Source organism: Mycteria americana, chromosome 2 (assembly GCF_035582795.1).
Source record: "Mycteria americana isolate JAX WOST 10 ecotype Jacksonville Zoo and Gardens chromosome 2, USCA_MyAme_1.0, whole genome shotgun sequence".
Classification (NCBI taxonomy): domain Eukaryota; kingdom Metazoa; phylum Chordata; class Aves; order Ciconiiformes; family Ciconiidae; genus Mycteria; species Mycteria americana.
The window spans coordinates 45,953,834-45,973,052 of NC_134366.1; the positions used below are offsets into that span (position 1 = coordinate 45,953,834).

At 42.7% G+C, this 19,219-nt stretch overlaps 1 protein-coding gene across 2 annotated transcripts in view; it reads left to right on the plus strand.

Moving 5' to 3' along the window:
* TGFBR2 (transforming growth factor beta receptor 2) overlaps positions 1 to 19,219 on the plus strand; it is a 60,058-nt gene that overhangs the window by 21,348 nt on the left and 19,491 nt on the right. For both annotated transcript variants that reach the window (XM_075493201.1, XM_075493202.1), the window contains exons 2-3: positions 6,139 to 6,310; positions 8,002 to 8,192. In XM_075493201.1, coding sequence (XP_075349316.1) covers positions 6,139 to 6,310; positions 8,002 to 8,192 — 363 coding nt within the window. The remainder of the gene's footprint in view (positions 1 to 6,138; positions 6,311 to 8,001; positions 8,193 to 19,219) is intronic.

A 19,219-nucleotide genomic window follows, 5' to 3' on the forward strand; every position in this document is an offset into this window, starting at 1 on the left:
TTCTCTGGTTGTGTCCCTCTCCCCAGCTCCTGCCAGATTTGATTCTCTTTCTGTGTCAGTGCCTGCAGCAATCCCTAAAGCAAAGTTTTGCCAGTTCCGCTGGCTGTTAAAAGCCAGGCACTTCCACTGCAGAGATGAGTTAAATTAAGTTTTCTAACTCCTGCTCCTTTTCCTTTTGTCTTCTCCCTCTGCACGTACCTTCTTCTGCTCCTTGCCTGCCAGTAGGTGGGAAATAGCGGTTTCCCAGATTTCAGAGCAGTCCATCAGCGGCCTTCCCGCTGTGAATCAGTTCTGCTGCTGTGGCCTTCCTTCAGCTGGGGCTGGCCAAACTACTTCTGGCTAGGTCTAGCTTGTCAGAACGGCTTACTTAGTCTGCCCTCTTCTTTCCTAGCAGACTTCTCGGGTATGGCTGAAGTTGCAGGTCGTAGCCCACATAAACTGTTTGAAGGCCTGTGGGCCCCACCAGACCGTTCTTTCCCCCCATCTCATGGTGGCTGCTTTGTGATAGGATGGGTTGCAGGGCTGTATGTGTGTCTCGTTGCATTGAGAGTTGTATCGTTGCCATCTGATAGGTGTGACTTGCATTTTTTTCATATGACGGGCAAGAGCCACTACGTGATAGGGAGAAGCCGTGACATGCATCTCCTCCAAATACTTCACAAAGAAGTGTGTTCATAAAAGGGAAGTTATTTTGGTCTTTGTCCTTTGCAGAGCCCCGATGAGGTTTGATCAGGCAGGAAAGCAACACAAAGGTCCCAACCGCTTTGCAAAAAAAAGTGCAATCTGTACACTTAAAGGCATGTCTTTAAGCACCAACTAAAGCAGCTGTTGTGCTAGGCCGGAAGGCTGAAGATCAAAAGGAAACCTAAGAGATGAAACACCTTCTGAGGGAAAAAAGGGAGTAAGTTGCTAGGGGCAGACCAGGGTGACGTCAGTGATCTGTGTCTATATATGATACAGGTCGAGACAGAGAGATTCTGCAAAAGAACCTGTAGGAATGTGGTTTTCTGGAGTCCTGCCACAGGGACAGTTAAATATCTGGTGAGCTAAACGTTTATGGAACCTGTTTTCCTCTGACATATTTTAGTTGTATGTAAAAGATAGTTCATATTTGGCTTTACAGAGGCTGTCTCAGCACTCTTGATAATAATTTGTTCCTAATCTTAATAGAAACAGTCACAAAAGTCCTGTGCCCATGGTAATGCTACTGGGATAAATCATAGTTGAGATAAAGGACTGCAGCCCAAAGCAGGGTCCAAGACAGTATGAACTATGTGAGTTCATACTCACGTAGTGACTATGGGAGTATGTGTCACAGAATGACACTCCATTTCAATGCATGATGGCATTAAGCTCAGAATTGGCAGCAGTAACTGAAAAATTGAAAATACATATTTCATAGGGTTACCCCTGAAGGTGTTGCCATGGGAGTTACTAGCTGATCTGCAGTCTTGCCAACTCCTGTGATTTTATGATGAGTCATATGATAGCTGACATTTTTCTTGAAGATCAAGCTCCTGGATTCCAATGATTTATTTTCTTTTTATCTTTTCATTTTGTAAGTTAGACAGTAATTCCAGCCCTCCTACTTATGGCCAAAGTTTCAAAACATGACTCAAATGCACTCTAAGAGTCCAGGCAGCAATGGCAAATAAAGAAGAACCCAGCAGCTGGTTTTTGGTTGGGTTTTGGTTTTATTTTTTTTTCCCTTCCTTTATTTCCATGATCTCTCTGGCTAGTCTTGTCATTTTGTAACTCATGATTTTTGAATCTTTGGGGCTGATTATGATTCTGTCTTTTCTTTCTTGTGTTACTGCACTGAACATAATCAGTATAATTAAGAATATCCATCAGGGTATATCCAGGTCTTAAAAGCAAAGCTCGGATCACTCATTTTCCTTGACCCCTTCCCTCCTGCAGTTGATTCATCAATATCTGTAAGGCAAAGAATGTGATTTTGCATCATCACATCTCCACTTTCATTATGCTGGCAGTGTCCCCATCACTATCAAAGTTCTGCTGAGGTTATAGATTGTGTACTGGGGGTGGCAGGCAAAATAGAAAAAATGCTGTCTTTAGTACTTTTCCTGCAAAACCTGGTGTCTTTCTGTTGGATAAGAAGGTAATAGAGCTTGGACGTTCTTCATAGCTGCTACTGCGCTTTCCAACCACTGAGGCATGATGTCGTGGAGTTGTGCTCTTTGGGAGAACAAGGACAATCTCCTCCAAGGCTTTCTGATAAAGGCATCCTCCTCCTTGCAGATTTCCATGATGTAGCGGAGCGAAGTCTTAAATTCGAGCCTCTCTCAGGTAGAATTCCTTCACAGCAACTGAGTAGTTGAGTTCCCATCACATCTCCCTCAGCAATTTTTTTTTTTAAAGGGATGGGATCTATCTGCTCAGCAGTGCTATTTTATATGTATACATGTGCCAGAGGCAGTGGATGAGAGAAGAGAAATGGAGTAACTATTTTTACAAGATAAGAGTAAGAGAAATTGGCTGCTGTTTCTGAAATGCATCCTAAGACATAAATAAAAGTTTTCCAGTATAGATATTCCCAAAAAGACAGCATGTTGGTTTGGGCTTTATTTAAATGTTGTTGGCTTTTGAGAGTTCTGTAAAGATACTAAAAAATAAGAGGAATGTAAACTATAGCCTGAGGCCTCAATGAAAGTTACACATCTACAAACAACAGACACAAAGCAAACAACTTCAAGACAGTCAATAGACTTTGGGTGAGGCGTACTGTTTTTAAGGTCTTGAGAAATCATAAAAAAGATGTGAACCATAGAGTAAAAATGTTGTCCTGCAAGCCTGGCTCCACCAGAATCCATGCAGTTGATATTTCCTGTGTGGCTGCTCTGGTGTCTCTTCCATAATATCCAGCCCCCATGTTGGCTTGCATGTTCCATGCATTTTAACCACAGTGACTGACCTATGCTGAACTGGTTGGTTGAAAGCTTCATAGCAGAGAAAACACAGTCTTTTATTTGGAGCCCTCTCCATGGACAAGGAAGCAAGGAAAGCTAGAATTAGGCTTCCTGTAGACGTCAAAATAAGAAAACTAACGTTAGAGAGTAGATGGCAAAACCCACATTTTAGGAGAAAAGCGTACATTTTAGGATGGCTTCCTTCAGATTTGCAAATCTGTGTTTTCTCCATTGACTTTCCCATTATATCCACTTCTTTTTTTCCTGCAAAATGAAAGGTTGCTTCTGTCCACAGCGTTCAAGTGACTTTGGTTGTCTGAACGGGAGAAAACCTTGAGGAGCTGGCTCATGTGGTATGAAGCACGCAACAGGATAGTCAAGCATTCAAGTGACTACAAGAAGAGGAACAATCTTGCTGGTCATGAACCACTCACTGCTCATGGGCCCCTCAGGGAATGAATGAATACACTATTAGGGAAAGTGAACTGCAGTCTCACTTTAAATCAGATGCTGAAGCGTGGAAGAAAGTTTGTCCACCTGGGCAGTTTATCCAGTACCTTGAACTGCCAGAGGAATGAATAGAGAGGCACTGCACTGTCAGCCTCTATTACAAGAATTTTTGGAAGAAAATTCAAGTGTAGTCAGTTCTGGAAGTCCTGAAACCCCATTAGCTTTTACCAGCAATTTAACCTGTTCAGAAATTAGCTAGGCCTAACTACCCAGCCTTTTGCTAGTAATTGAATTAAGGCCTACCACTGTAACTTAGAAACGTAAGGTTTGTGACCTTGCAGTGGCTTGCTGCATTCCAGATGGTTGGGTTTGTTTTGTTTTTTTTTAATCAAGTTGCTTGGTTCCCTCCTTGGAAGAGGTCCAAACATATTTTCATATGTTTGTTCCAGTGGGTGAATCTTGGCAGAACCTGGCATGGCCGGGGACAACAGCACAGGAATGAGCCCTGCCTCTCCACAAACATAATGTGCTTGAACCAGTTTACCTAAGGACCCACCTTCACGTGGTTTTTGGCTCCAGTGCTGCGGGCACTAGAGAGGACCAAGTCGTGTCTATGGCAGAGGCATCTACCGTGACAGAGCTGCCCAGTGAAACATGGAGTCATGTGAGCTCAGAGCTGAAAGCAGTGTAGATGCAGCTAAAGTCTTTGCAGTTTGAGCAGCAGATGTCTTTCCCCTGTGCTCAGTTGTGAGCTGCTTGGCACCCTGCCACAGGTTTCCTGTGTGAACTTGAGTGAGTCCCTTCATCTCTCCCTTGATATTTGTCTGTATTGTTCGTCCAGGCTTTTAGGACCATAGGTTGTCTCTTACTGGGTAGAGGGGCAGTCCCTCATTATCAGGTTGTTTTGATCATCACTGGAACCTGGATAAATCAATACAGCTATTAGTTTCTCTTCAACATGTGGTAAATAAGAGGTACCATCCAGAAGAGAAGAGCAATTTGCCATAATTGTGATTATATTAACACATATTTTATAGAACACTAGATTGAAGACCTTTTGAGTTCCTACCACGCCTACTTCAATGAGGCTTTGTTCTTCTGCGTGGCTTCTGGGAGTTGTTGCAACACAAATAATTAAGAATGAGAAATGTTTACCTGGGGCTTAAAATTCAGCCAGCCCATAACATACTGCCAGCATTCTCCACTTGAGTAAGTCCCAGTGAGTTCATCATAACCCTCTCCTCTGTGTAGGAGCTTCTTCTATACCATTAAAATAATTGGGAATTTTGCCACTGATTATAATGGCAGTAAGATCGGAGACCTTAGGTCAGTACCAGAGCATGCTAGTGATGAGAAGGATGTGTGATTTGGATGAAGAGGGAAGACTTTTCTCTCAGTCCCTCACAATGGCTCAGAAATCCATTGAAAATGTTAGCAGAGGCCTTTTTATTTCCTCCTGGACAAAGCATGTATATTTAATTCCTGTAATAAAATATTCTAATGGTAGCAAATAGTGAAGTTTTAGAAGGAAAAAATAGATTTCTCAGCTAATGGAGGAGAGGGGGGAAATTACGAATCTGTGGTTGCCTGTTATGGGTTGACTAGCAACATTTGGCTACAGAGAGCAATATGAACATAGTTTTAACACACAGGTGGCTACAAGAGAAGGGCTCTGCTTTATGAAGCCTAGTATCTCCTTAAAGTGGCTCAACTTACTTTTCCAAATATATTACAAAGTGAGTCAGACTGAAACTGTTGTAGATAGTCTGCTCCACTTCAGATAGTTGCGTATTCATTTTAGCTTTAGAAAAAAGTTTATGTTGGCATTTTCTGTTCCTTGTAGTCACGCTGGCTTTTCAAAATAGTTTTTGAACTAAAAATATGTTTCCTGAAATTCATATACTGGGACAAAAAATATCTCTTCCCTTACTGCTACCACACTGAAGCAGATGGTGAGTGCTAAGACTCAGAACCAGTAAGCAAGCAATTCTTCAATGCCTGAGTGCAGAAACGTAGCTGTTGGGTCAAAGCAGACTTCTACAAGACAGACTGTCATTGCAAGTTAATTTGAGTGCAAGTCCTCTTGAGTTAGCCCAGGAAGACTCCAGTAGCAGATTACATGAGTGGCACAGATGCCCTATTGCATTTCCAGCTTGAGTTTCACCCAAAACCTCTGGCAGACCATCTACCTTAAGTTGAAATTCAGTCCCAGCTCTGTGTTTTTCTATGTGAACAGTAATCGGATTAGGGACAACACCCAGGTTATGCCTCAGGTTAGTAAAGACAAACTTGCAAAATTCATTATGATCCATGTCATAATGATGTCACCCACCTAACGTGCATTCTCACTGTGGTATCCACAGTTACTTTGGCACACAGACCACGATGCTATATATTGTACATGGGGGACAGATATGCTGCCTGTGACTAATGCAAATGTGTGACTGCAGAGTAGTTATTTCAGTGCAAACTGGACTCAGAATAAGATTGATTCTGCAAATTACAAAGCAACTTTTGCTCCCTCTGAAGTCAGTAGAAGTTGATTTCATTTTTCAAATTCACTTTGATTAACCTGGTCTTGACACTGCAGCACTTGCCCTGTTGTAAAGAAAATTGGTAGCTGTGAAAGATCAAAGATTTTCTAATTTAAGGTGGGAGGGAATGTTTGCTGCCGCTGAAAACCTTATCTTCATAATGAGCAATAACACAATCTGATAATCTACCATTATTGAGTTTCCTTCTCTTTTTTTTCCTTAAGCTGAAATTATGTCACCTGTAGACAGAAGTAAGGAAAATGGATTGCAAATGCCGAACCTATGCAAATTTTGTGACATTAAAGTAACAACCTGCTCAAACCAATATCCGTGCAAGAGCAACTGCAACATCACTGCTATCTGTGAGAAGAATAGTGAAGTCTGCGTCGCTGTATGGTAAGTTATTTCTTCATACAGGTGGGGAGGGGAGCACACCCTCATTCATCATTACTTAGTACTTTCCTCGATTGCTCTGATATTCAGAACGTCCCTGCTACCTCACCAGGCTTTGCTCTCTCACTTCCAACTCGTATCTGTGCTCAGCATACTGAGAGTTGCTTGAGGTTAACAACAATTCTGATATGAAATGTTCTGGGGATTTTTTTCTTCTAAAGCAGTTCTGTTCCAGCTTATGCTGTTATTGGAAAAGAGGCATGTTTTCGCTCAAACCATTAAGCTGCATCCACCCACAGCACTCAGAGTAGAAACAGATTTGAGACTCAGAGAGGATTGTGGTGGCATTTGCTGAAGAAAGACAATTCTCTCTCAGGTTTCAAAGTGAACTATATTATGTAGATCTATCACAGGAGGCTTATTTGCCATGTATAGGTAGAAATACTTTTAACAGTAAAAAAATGTTCTGTGTATGTAGTGACTCTGATGTAAGTGTGGTGCTTTTTATATAGCGTATGTCTAGGTTCAAAGAAATCAAGAGTCTATGAAAAAATGAGTTGTAACACTTTTTTAGGATTTGTTGACTCTAAACTTTCATTCCAGCCTAAAAACTGGGGGTTTGCCCTTCCATAAATGGTAAGCCAATCCTCCCAAAGAAAACCAGAAAGACTCTTAATGAGTTCATAAATGGACAAAAGGAACAGAACTGAGTATTTGCAACATTGCTGCTGATTTAGGAACATAATTAGAACCACTTACAGAAAGACATAATTAATTCATTTATTGAGGGATTAGTTGTGTCCATTGACTTGAAGAGATGTTCAGCATAATTGGAAGCAGACACTTGAAATGCAGGATCAGTCCAGTGTGCTGTTCCATATTTGTCCTGTGCTCCTTTAGTAAGTGGCTGGTGTCTATTATTGCCATACAAAGTGGCTGTAGTGCAATTTAAGATACATTCTAGATTTTTCATGCCAATTTATCCAAAAGGCAAATGAGCTGAGAACTGTATTTAAAGTGCTCTTTGCCTCTGAGTCTTGTGTCAATGAAATGAAATCTGTGGACCAGGACAAAACACAGGAATACAGTCCAGATTATCAGCTGTAAATATTTCCCTGACAGTGAGACAACTGCAGCTCACACCAGTTTTATGGTTGGTATTGGGTTTATTTAAAAAAAAAAAAACCAAACAAAAACAAAAACAAAAAAAATTATAAGGATAACTACTTCAGTGCAGAAATTGTGCTGATTGTAGGCTTCAGAAGCAAAAGGAAAAGGGCAATTCATTAGAAATTCCTCAGATTATGAGGAAATAATTCAGTTTTTGTCATAATTTCCCACAGATTTTTACTGTCTGCATGGTGACCACAAAAACCAAAAGTCTGTTCTGAAGTTCACAGCAGTTCATTGAGCATTAGCTTGAATAATTCTGGGTGAGATTTTGAGAGGCACTCATTGGAGCTTAGTGGTAATATGATACAGGAATAGATGTGCCATTGTACAAATGCCCCGGTGTGAGGAGCCCAGACACAGCCAAATTCACCCCATTCAGGAAAGCCAGAGAAGAACATATGATACTCTTTAAATCCCATTTGAGTTCTCAAAAGAGGCAAATTTCGGGCAGGCGCAGTTCTGTCTGTTCCCTTTGTAAAATATTCCTTCTTTGATTTCAATTTTCTCCTTTTCATTTTTAGGAGACAGAACGATGAAAATGTGACATTAGAAACAATATGCCATGATCCCCAGAAAACACTGTATGGTCACATGTTGGATGACTCCAGCTCAGAGCAGTGTTTGATGAGGGAAAAGAAGGAAGATGGGGGACTGATGTTCATGTGTTCCTGTACGGGTGAAGAATGCAATGATATCCTCATTTTTGAATCAGGTACGTTTAATAATTTACCCTGCATTCCTAGGCTATACCTGGCAAGTAATACTAAGTGTGTCATACCAATGGACTTTGGAATCGCATTGTGTGGAGGAAAACTTCTAGTGGCCAGAGATATTTTGGTCTCTTCCAAGTCTTGCAAAATCTCAACCTTTCTTTTCTGTGTTCAGAGGATATTTCTTCCTGCCAGGCTGTCCTCCTTTTGAAGTAAGTCTGATACTCAGCTCAAGACATTGCACTTGAAATTGGTGAAAATAAAGGTGAAAGCAAGATGTTTAGAGTTGTTCTGTTGACACACCAAAATTCAACATATGCCAATTACAGTATAACACAAAAATGACAGGCAAATGCCATATTTAAGGTCTTGCCTCTTCTAAAAGGCTGTATTACCATAGTGTGGCATCTGTATATACAGATACTACTGAGTAACTTGATAGGATGTGAATTTGAAGACAGCTTCTCTGTTGTAACTGTCCGTCTGCACTTGTTCTGTGGTGGGAGTGAAGTAGCTGGGAGGTTCCTTCACTGGTGGATATGCTACCTCATGCTTCCTACGGCACAAGGACATGTATGTGAGTTCAGTTAAACCGGTGAAATCTGAGTACAGACAAAATCGCAAGCGCCTAACCTGTCCCCATTCTACTTCATGAACGCCTATATAGACCACTGCAAATCTAGTAAAGGCAGTGCAGGTTTGTACAGTTCTGGTGGACCTCATGCTGCACACAGAGATGTGCATGTGTGCACGCACACACCTCACTTTATTTTCCCCTACCTGCTGGATCCCACAATGATTCTTTTACTGAGACTAAGTCAGGTCTCTCGCAGGCAAGTGTGAAGCTTCCTGTGAAGAACATTGTGCGCACACACTTCTAAATGAGTATGGCACACACAACCCATCCTTATCACCTGTAAGTTCCTCAGAAAAGGATATAATCAAATCCTCATTATCTGAGACGACTGTTTCCACTCCTGGGAAACATGTGACTGCTTGAGGCGGACAACGATGTGAGTGGCTTCCAGCTCTTGCTTCCCAGCCCTCCAAGAAGGCTAAGTTTAGGTTGCAAAACCACACCAGATTAGCCAAGAGCAAGCTAGAAAGTCTTTGCCTCCCTTCCTTGGCCCAGGTCGTCCATATCTGGTGCCACCTCCTCCCCTCTTCCTCATCCCCTCCCCAAGCTTGATTTGAAACCAGACAACCTGACTGCTGATCCATGGTTGTATGACCAACCCTTACTTGCGTGGGCTTTAAAGGAGTTGGAGTAAATACTGGTATTGATGTGAGCACAGGTGCTAGACCCAGGACCTAATTCTAACAGATTGCCTTGACTGTATTGAAGAGAACATGTTCCCAGTGAAAAGATCTTACTGTGTCAACTGTCTAGAGCTTTTATACAAAGCTAACCACACCCTTGTGGATTTTGGCTAATTTGTTATAAATTAGTCACATTATAGCTGTTTCTCCTGGAGCTATGTAGCTGAATACAATCGCTCCGACAAATGTGTGTCTTCTGTGTTTATGAAAACTGTTCTATAAATTCAACACCAAGTGCCTTCATTCCCATCAACTCTGCAGCCCCCTCACACTTCCAGGCAGCCTAAAAGGAGCTGTAGTATAGATTAAAACCCAGCCTTTTTACCCTAATTCCTTTCACTTTTTGGAGTGGAGCTTTTCCTTCTAGGTCATGTGCTGTAAGCATGCGAGGTGACTCATGAAAACTGTGCCCTGCATTCACATGTAGTAAGTGAATAATTACAGATAAAAATTAAAGTAATGTAAAACTTCAGTTTGTAATATTTCCAGTTCATTCACAAACACAAGCATTAACTCAAATTGGGAGGGGGGAGAATTGAGGCTTTGTCATTCCTTTTTTATTGTTGTGGATTAGTGTTTCTTTTAAATGAAAACAGCCCCTTTGGGTTGCTTGCCTGGTTAGCCATGGCAGGAAGACAAACGATTTTTACAGTATCAGACATGCGGTTTCCTGTCTGTGTTTAACTTTGAGCAGAACATCACAGCCAGCTGGTCCACGGCTCCTCCAGACAACTAGATAATAGCCTGTAATAATTTTGCCTTTGGAATGACTGTCATACAGATCTATTCATTGTTCTTGCCTTTTTTCCTCTCTACATTTCTTGTACACCAGAGCAAGAATTTTTGCAGTGTTTTTGCACATCCTATAGTTTTAGAGAATGGACAAAACCTAGTCTAAAAAAGCCTGATCAAAAAGTGATTGTACTCATTTATTAGCAGAAACTGAGATGATAAAAAAAATTGTAATTATTCACCTGATAATCACAGGCTTCCTTTCAAGCTATTGCTATAAATGATCAGTGTTCTAGGCCTTCTTCCTCCTGGGTGCACACTTAAGACAGACCAGATTTAGTTTGTTCCTGGTGTTTCTGAGGTAAGGAAGAAAATTGTGGGTAAGGCAACAAGTTCTAATTTCCACCAGAGGTTAGTCACTACGTTCCAGTGATTCACAGCTGAGCTGTTATTGCTTGTAGAAGAATTGGTTTATAGCACTCTTGGCTTGTATCAGTCTTGACTGTGAAGAGTAAACCTCCGACTCCATTTTTAGACACAAACATCTAAAAGTTTAGGGTAGTGGGAGGTGTTGTGACTCACCCAAGTGTGGCTTTGGAAATGTTTGAAGTAGATACATCCGAATCAAATGCCTGTTTCTTGTATTGACTTCATTTAAATTGCCAGTCTGCAAAATGAGCAAGACACAGTCAGGCATATGCCTAAACATGGCTGTAGTTCTGCTGTGTCAGGGGGCTTCTGACCCTGATTCAGATCCCTGGCATTGCAGGCCGTGGGCAGCTGGTGGAAAATACTGTGCGCAGAATCGCTCCAAACCATGTTCTGTAGTTCTTGGAGAAATAATATACAGGAGACAGGTAGCCATTGCAAATCTGACTACTCTGTTTATTTTTTAATCCCTCTCTTTTTTGCCAAACAAAATTGTGGGTGACTGGCAAGCAGCTTACACCCCTGTGGTGGAAAAATGCTTCTCACAGCAAAACTCAATGCCAGCCTGTTTTAATTATTATTTATTCAAATGTCTAATGTCAGTGTTACGAGAAGGCAAAGCCAGGGAGCAAAACCACTGGAAAAGATTAGCCAAAATCAGGGGGGAAAATGCCCTGGCTGGCTAGAAGTTGGCTAGGTGGCAGACAGGGGCCTGGTCCTGCTGTCATGGAAAAGATGAGTGCAAGACTGGACTACTAGGGGTTTTTTTCTCCCTGATGCCTAGTTGTGTCTTCTGCATCTTGCTTTGCCTTCTTATGTTCTGACCTGTTGTGATGAACCAGGTTTGTCTGTAGCTGTTTGCACAGTTCCAGGCCTCCCTTGGTGTTTGGGCAGCTTTGTTCCTCAGCCTCCCTTCACCACACCGTCTCACAACCTCTATTCATCAGCCGGTGCAAGCATGACAAATGCCTAACAGTTCTTCTTCATTAACAATCCTAAGCTATTTGGCTGAGGTCAAGGCTTGTTTACCCAAAGGGACCAAGTAGGACTGTGCTCCTTCCAGCCTTGCATCTGACGCGTTCTCCACGGGCAGAGATGACCAGGCACTCATTGTAGCCGAGGAAATGGGATACCTGCATGTTACTCGGTGCATGACCTACCTGCTATGCAGTGCAACTTCTTCCTGTTGTGCAGGCTCATTCAGACGCATTCATTCAGCGGCGTGCAAAAGAGTGACCCCAGCACTGGAGGCTGCAGACAGGAAAACAAATCCTCTAAGTACCGTTGTCATTACATATGCAGTTGTCATCCCAGGCATCAAGTTGAATCCAAGCAAAAATGCAGAGATCTCAAAATTTGGAAACAGGATTTGCAGACCTGCAGCCCAGCTCTATTTGGTTTAGAGTCATTCTAATAACTTATGTGGTGATCGTTTTTCGTCCTCACCTGTCTTGCCATGCTATGCAGATCTCCACGCAGTTTGCAACTGAGGTGCCTGTTGGATTATTCAGGTAGTCTCTTTATTCCTCATGTACTGCAAGATGAGGTCATTATTTTGGGCATTCCCACTGCACCCCGTGGTAATACGGAGGAACCTTTAGCAGCAACAATGTATACAAGTTTTAATGATTATCTGAATCATCCAAACAGTTGCCTTGTAATATCAAAACTTCAGTGACAGAGATGACTGACAGGTTGGCAAGAGTTTATGAGAATAATGAAGCTAACTGGGGAAGTGTGTCGGGGGGGAGGGTGTTGTGCTGCTAACAGCCTTCACATTGATCATGGTTTTACTAAGTTTGCTAATTGAGAGTGTAAAAGAGAAGTAAGTATTTGATTACTCCATTGTGGCCGAGTCATTTGCCCGAACAAATTACAGCCTATGGATTTGCAGTGTGTCGAGTGCTGTGATTGCTCACTGCGTACGGTTGTTACCTGGGAGACCTGGTATTGTTCTGCTGCCTGAACCACCGCAAGCGTGCCTGCGCGGTGCCTTGTCCTGTGGCCAGATTGCAGGAGATATGGATAATGTTTTAGAATTTCCTTAACTCGGTATCTCTCACTTGTCTCTAACATGTTGCCCCTGTCTTTTCCTTTCTTTCTCTCCTCTTCCTCTCCTTACTAGAGTCAAAGCGTTAGTGATTTTACTTGACTACATAGGAGGATCTCAGACTTAAGAGCAGACTTAAGACCTGTGCACAAACAGCCGCCAGGCCATAAATACTCATGTGATGAGTTGCCCAGTGCTCAAGGAACAGCAGAAGGGAGATGATTACAGCTGGACTGCTTCCAAGTGGATTTTAACAAAGGCTTTCATTAATCTGTTTTTCTGTTATCCAACTAACATGTTCAGAAGGTAACTGTCTTCCAGCTGCCCCATAAAAGAGGTCAGTAGCATTACATAACGTTGCACAGAGCCTCTCACCACTTGTATATTGGCATTGTTCTCTGTGTTTCCTCTTAGGTATTTGCAGCCACAGGGTCCCACCCAATGCCTGCAGCTGTATGTAACCAAAGGAGAGGCTGTCTAATACTGAACGTCTGATTCACTTAGTGGGATAGAAAGAAAATAGAATGGAAAGAGGCAAAAGAAGCCAAAATTTTGTTTTGCTCTGTATTATTTATATTGTTTGCTTCCTAGGAAAATAACCATGCAGAGCTCAGTTACAGATTTGTGTAAAAACAAACTAGGCAGAGCTCTTCCAGTCTGGTTGGCATATTTGTTACAATTTGCATCACTTGAGAGCTTAATAAGTGTGGGAATGTGGCCAACCTTTTATCAGGTTGTCATGGAAGAGACTTTAATAATTACAGACAGAAACACACTGTAACTAACACTGGCAACATAATATTTTGGGAAAGGTTGGAGGGGTGAAACTCGGGCTGAGAATAAAAATAGTGGTTAATGCGTGGCATCTGTTGGAACATATTGAAACTGGAGAGATTGATTTGTTCCAGAAAACCACCAGCAAACAGCAGCAGACACTGAGTTTTATAAATGAGGCATGTATCACAGAAACACAGTCACATCGTGTAAAGTTAGAATATGTCGGCTTTCGTATCGCTGTGTAGGAAAGCTCAGCTACAAAAGTCAAAAAGTATGAGAGATGCCATGCACACACAATGAAGTGGCCTGTTAGAATGGGAGAGATAAGAAGGGAATGCATCCAGGGGTGGGAGATTTTAAACAAATGGGTGCTGTGCCAGCAAACCAAGGAATTACACTTTCTAGCCAGCAGCGAGGGAATAAAACAGCAACAAACTGTTTGTTCTGTCTTGGAGCTTAAGACTTTCTTAAACCTCCTGGGTGCTGAATAGCATACTTGGCAATGAGCTGAAAAATGAAATTCTGCTTACAATAGATAAAATATCCATTACATCATTGCTGCCCAGCCTTTTCACTGAAGTAAGCCACCCAGAGGCAATCAAGTCGCCTGCCTCCCGCCCCCGTGACTAAGATGCAGCCATTCCCATCAGGTGATGGATGCATATACATGACTCTTCCAACATGCAACACATACTGGGTGACGTAACTGGGGATTTTCCCTGGGCATAACAGAGATGTCTTGAGTCCTGATCACACGATCATGGGTAGTCAAGTGCCAAGGGCAAAGCTGCTGGCGCCCAGGGGAGAGCAGCAGTGAGTGTGCCGCAGCTCTCCAAAACTGCTCATACCTTTGCCTTACTACCTCTCAGGAAAAGAGGTAAGTGGTGGCACTGGGCAACGGCCTGCATTAAGTGCTGAGGGCTGGGTCTGGTTTGGCAGCCATATGTTGACTGCAGAGCAACATTCAGGCTAGCAAATAACCAAAAGGTCAAGTGAATGAGTTCCCACACCTTTGAGCAAACATCCTTAGGGCCCAAATTCTGAGCCATGAGGATGGCAGTGCTTTAGAAAGACAGCTTTAGAAAGAGGCTCTAGAGATGGCTTTACCTTGTCACTTCTACTATCTTTGAGCCCCTATAGCAGGCCAGGCAGACCTGCCAACTACCGGAGCTAGTGCCTCTCCAGGAGGCTGCTTCAGCAGATACTGTGTTTTGGGTACCCTGGCAATATCCTGTTTAGACTAAAAGATGAAGACATGCAGCTCAAATGCAAGTTACTGGCCTTGTGTCGTGGTTTAACCCCGGCCAGCAGCTAAGCACTGCACAGCTGCTCGCTCACTCCCCCCCAGTGGGAATGGGGAGAGGATCAGAAGAGTAAAAATGAGAAAACTTGTGGGTTGAGATAAAGACAGTTTAATAGGTAAAGCAAAAGCTGCGCACGCAAGCAAAGCAAAACAAGGAATTCATTCACTGCTTCCCATGGGCAGGCAGGTGTTCAGCCATCTCCAGGAGAGCAGGGCTCCATCACGCATAATGGTTACTTGGGAAGACAAACGCCATCACTCCAAACATCCCCCCTTCCTTCTTCTTCCCCCAGCTTTACGTGCTGAGCATGATGCCATATGGTATGGAATATCCCTTTGGTCATTGGGGTCAGCTGTCCCAGCCATGCCCCCTCCCAACCTCTTGTGCACCCCCAGCCTACTCGCTGGTGGGGTGGGGTGAGAGGCAGAAAAGGCCTTGACTCTGTGCAAGCACTGCTCAGCAGTAACGAAAACATCCCTGTGTTATCAGCACTGTTTCCAGCACAAATCCAAAGCATAGCCCCATACGAGCTACTGTGAAGAAAATGAACTCTATCCCAGCCAAAACCAGCACACCTTGACAGACTTGGTCTACCTAGTCCAAAAAAACCCTCTTGTCAAATTCAGGAACTGGCTGCAGGAATTTAACTTTCAGAAAAGTCTACAAGAAATGTCAGGGTTTATTTTCCACTGGGTAGCAAGATAGAATCCACTCTGGTTTTCAAATAAAGTAATCTCTGTCTTCTGCCATCAGATGGTTCAGCACAGAGCTGAGGGAGGGGTGGAACTGATTTCCTGCCCCACAAAACTATTAAGCTGAAAAAAATTCTTCATCTCCAGCAAGGATGGAAAATTATAATGTTTCCAAGAAACTGTCAAGATAAAAAAATGCAGGTTAGTTTGAGGTGCAGCATTTGAGTTTGATTATTTCCAAGTATTTTGTGTCAGGATCAACCATTTTCCTAAGGAAAAAGCTCCCCCCCCCCCAAAAAAAAGCTCCCCACCCCCATTCACAAAGCCCAAAAAGCAATGCCTGTAAAATCAGTGGAAGTTTTTAAACATAAAAGTTGGATCAACTTTCAGACCACTTTTGTCCTCAATATAGAGGTTTCAGGGAAAAGTACAGGAGTGTCAGAAGCAGAGTTTCTGTTTTTAAAAATCAGCATTTCCCATCTAAAAATGTTTTGCTGAAGATTTCCAAGCCATTTTAATTCTCAAAAGACCAAAATCAGGAAGGTACATGAGACACTGAGCTACAGAATTTCATTGTCACTTGAGGATTCTTCAGTAGAGAGAAACTAAGTTACCCCAAACAGCTGCTCAGAGTGGAACTTCATTTCACTGAAAATGAAACATTTTATGGAATTAGTTTTCATCCAGAAAGTAGTGCTAAAGAGATGGGCAGACTTTTCCATATTTTATTGCCTACTGTCTTGCCCAGAAATCGGCACGCACGTACAGACTCACATTTGCCTGATTCAGAATAATCAGAAATGAAAAGCTCTTCCCCGAATCAAACAGAGCAGGATGTGAACTTGGAGCTCCCATACCCCAGACTAGTCCCCTCACTGGTGGGGATACAGCACTCACATCTCTTGCCAAATTGCAACATTTGAACAGAATTCTGTTTATGCAAAAACATTCAAAAAGTGTTAGTTTTCATTCCAGTGTGGAATTGAAACCAAACTTTGAAACCTCGGAATTGCTGCAAAACGGAGTTGTCCTCCAGTCAGCTCAAAGGGCTGCTTTGTGTCTCAGGAGCTTGCAAAATAACTAGATCACAGTCCCGGGTCTGGGCCCATATTTTGTAACTGTGTGTTTCTGGGGGTTTTTAAGACACTGGACAAGCTTGCAATACATCAGTGTCGATACGTTTAACCTGAATTCTGCAAATATCAAATATATTCTTGCCCTGCTGCGTGGCTTTGACTAGCAGTTGAACAGGCAGCAACTTTAGAACTCGCACAAGCAGCAAACAGCACTGAAGCAGTTCTGTCAGGACTGGCTGCGCATTTCTGCTGCCCTGTGCATTAAAGTGCGGGTCCTAATTTTATTGCGGGTCCTAAATTTATTTCCAAAGTTCAGTGACACCAAAGTTCAATCAAAGGCACCCAGTCCAACCTAAAGAATTTGCAGGCAAAGCGCTGTTGTGCTTTGAAGCTTCCTGACTGAACAGGGGCTGTACAGTGTTTCCATTTTCCTTGGCACCTGAGCCCTATTCCCTAAAGGCTTAGGTAGTGTTAAGGGTTGTGCAGATGGCTTGTGCTTAGTTTAAACCGCATACAGGAAGCTTTCTTTTAGCTCAACTTCTCTATTGTTATGCTATATTAATAGGCTCTTTTGAAGCTTAAGAAAGGGCTGATCTGCCTAAATAATAGTTCTGGGTGGGGAAAGTTATTTAGAAGCATGTTTGCAAAATCTGAAAGGCTGTTGCATTTAACCATTTCCTTGCCTGCCTCTGCAGCCACGTTTTGCTCATTCCAGTGCTCAGAAAGAGGAAGCTGCACTCCCGTTTTTTAAACTATGGGGTTTGAGTCATAGGTATTTATTTATAAGCAAATGAACGTATTTATTCTTAGATTCCTGTAGTCAAGCCAGAAAATGTTGGCTAGCCACTATGCAAACATGCAGATATGCTCTGAATTTTGATCCTGCCCTGACTTTGTACACAGATTCAACAGAGAAGTACCCCAACCTTAGCTTGTGCTGGAAGGGCTGATTTTGTTCTGCTCATATCAGCAGTCAAAATCAAAGGCAGTTCCAGAAGCGTCTTGCTCAGACCAGCCCTCAGTGCCACCAGCTCTTTGCTGCTGCTCTCCCCTTTAATTCTGCTGGCAGGCAGCTCAGTCCCCTTCTTTTAAGCTCAGGGTTCAGCCTTGTCACTCCTGACACCCAGTTCTCCCTGTTGGGTGCTCATTCTTGCACTTCCCAAGCCTTGAGTGGGACTTGTCTAGTGTCTTAAAAACTGAAAATAAGCACACCCTTCATCCCTGCTGCTTTAGTTGGGGATGTGCAGCCGTATCCTTTTCGCGTTCTGCCTCCCTACTTCCTCCAAGGTGCCAAAGCGGATGTGTCACTTTGCAGCAGGGGTGCAGGACGATACAGTGCTCGGGGGAAGTGGCCAAACTGCTCAGCTTCTGCTTTGACATAAAACTTTTTTTCATTCTTTTTCAAGTGACATTTGCAACATCAACAGTTTCTCCCTTCCACGCAGAAATCCCCCTGCACCACAAGCAGAGCTTTCTCTTTTGCAAAAAGAGGAAGAGCCAAAAGGGCTGTGAAGTCTGCTGGAGACTTCTCAGCTGTAGGCCAAAATAATACAGCCTGCTCTAAGGCATTATAGGAATGATTGGAGACCCTCAGACAGGTAGCCATAACAGTCAAGGAGTGGTGGCTTTGGGTGAGTTTCTTCTCAGAGCTGAACATGCACCCAGCTACCTCCAACTGCTTGGACTCATGGGGAGAAATTTGAAAGAGAACTAATACATAGTGGCTTTTTTCTCCCTCATTTAGAAAGACATTTGTATTTCAAAAACTGGGCTACATATTGCAGCTCTGTGGCAAAGAAAAAGGGCTTAAAGGGCCCTAAAGAGGCATGTTCATCTTTGTTAAAAAGTATACCGTATGATACAGATGACATATTACTCAGTTCCAAGAGCAGAGTCCAAACTTCAAGCATGCTTTTCTATGGTCAAGAAAAAAAAACAAAATAGAACCCCAAACGTTCATCAAAACTATTTTATCTGATTGATTGTTACAGATCATAGTTGCATTCATGCAGTTGTGGCCTGCTTGCAGCCCACAACTGAAACGGCCATCCCACAACATGGTCAGTTCTCCTCCATGGGGTGTTTCCCAAATTCTTTATAAAGCAGATTTTCTGAGAGCGAAGAATGCACATGGGAATAAGCAATGCAAATCTTCTGTTTACTGACAGTGACATTGGACTTTCTAAATATATTCCTCCAGTAAGGGCCATAAAAAAATGGGGGTTTTTCCCCCCATCAACACATTGAGAAGCAGAAGGAGTGCCTGTAATCTGTGATGAACTTTTAAGTATTTTTTTTATTTAAAAGTTAAAAAGCTTAAAATTTACTAACATTTTGTTGCCAAGGGAAATCACTTGAGCATAAGGATTTGTGGTTTGCATAGGTGTGGAAGAAGGGATTGGCCTAAAAGGTTCTTTTGCATAAATGAAGGAAATGCATTCATTGTAGGTGCTGCTAGTGAATGCACTGACCTGTGCTAGCCGGGAATGTCAGTGCTAGAAAGGCACTTCCTCTTCCTTGAAACCCTGTGAGAGAGGCTAGGATTGAATTACTTGCTCTACATCTCGTTGATGGACCTTTCAAACAGAGGAAGCACATCCCAGTACAGGATTCAGGCCTTCTTCCAAATAAAGAAGAATATACTCTTCA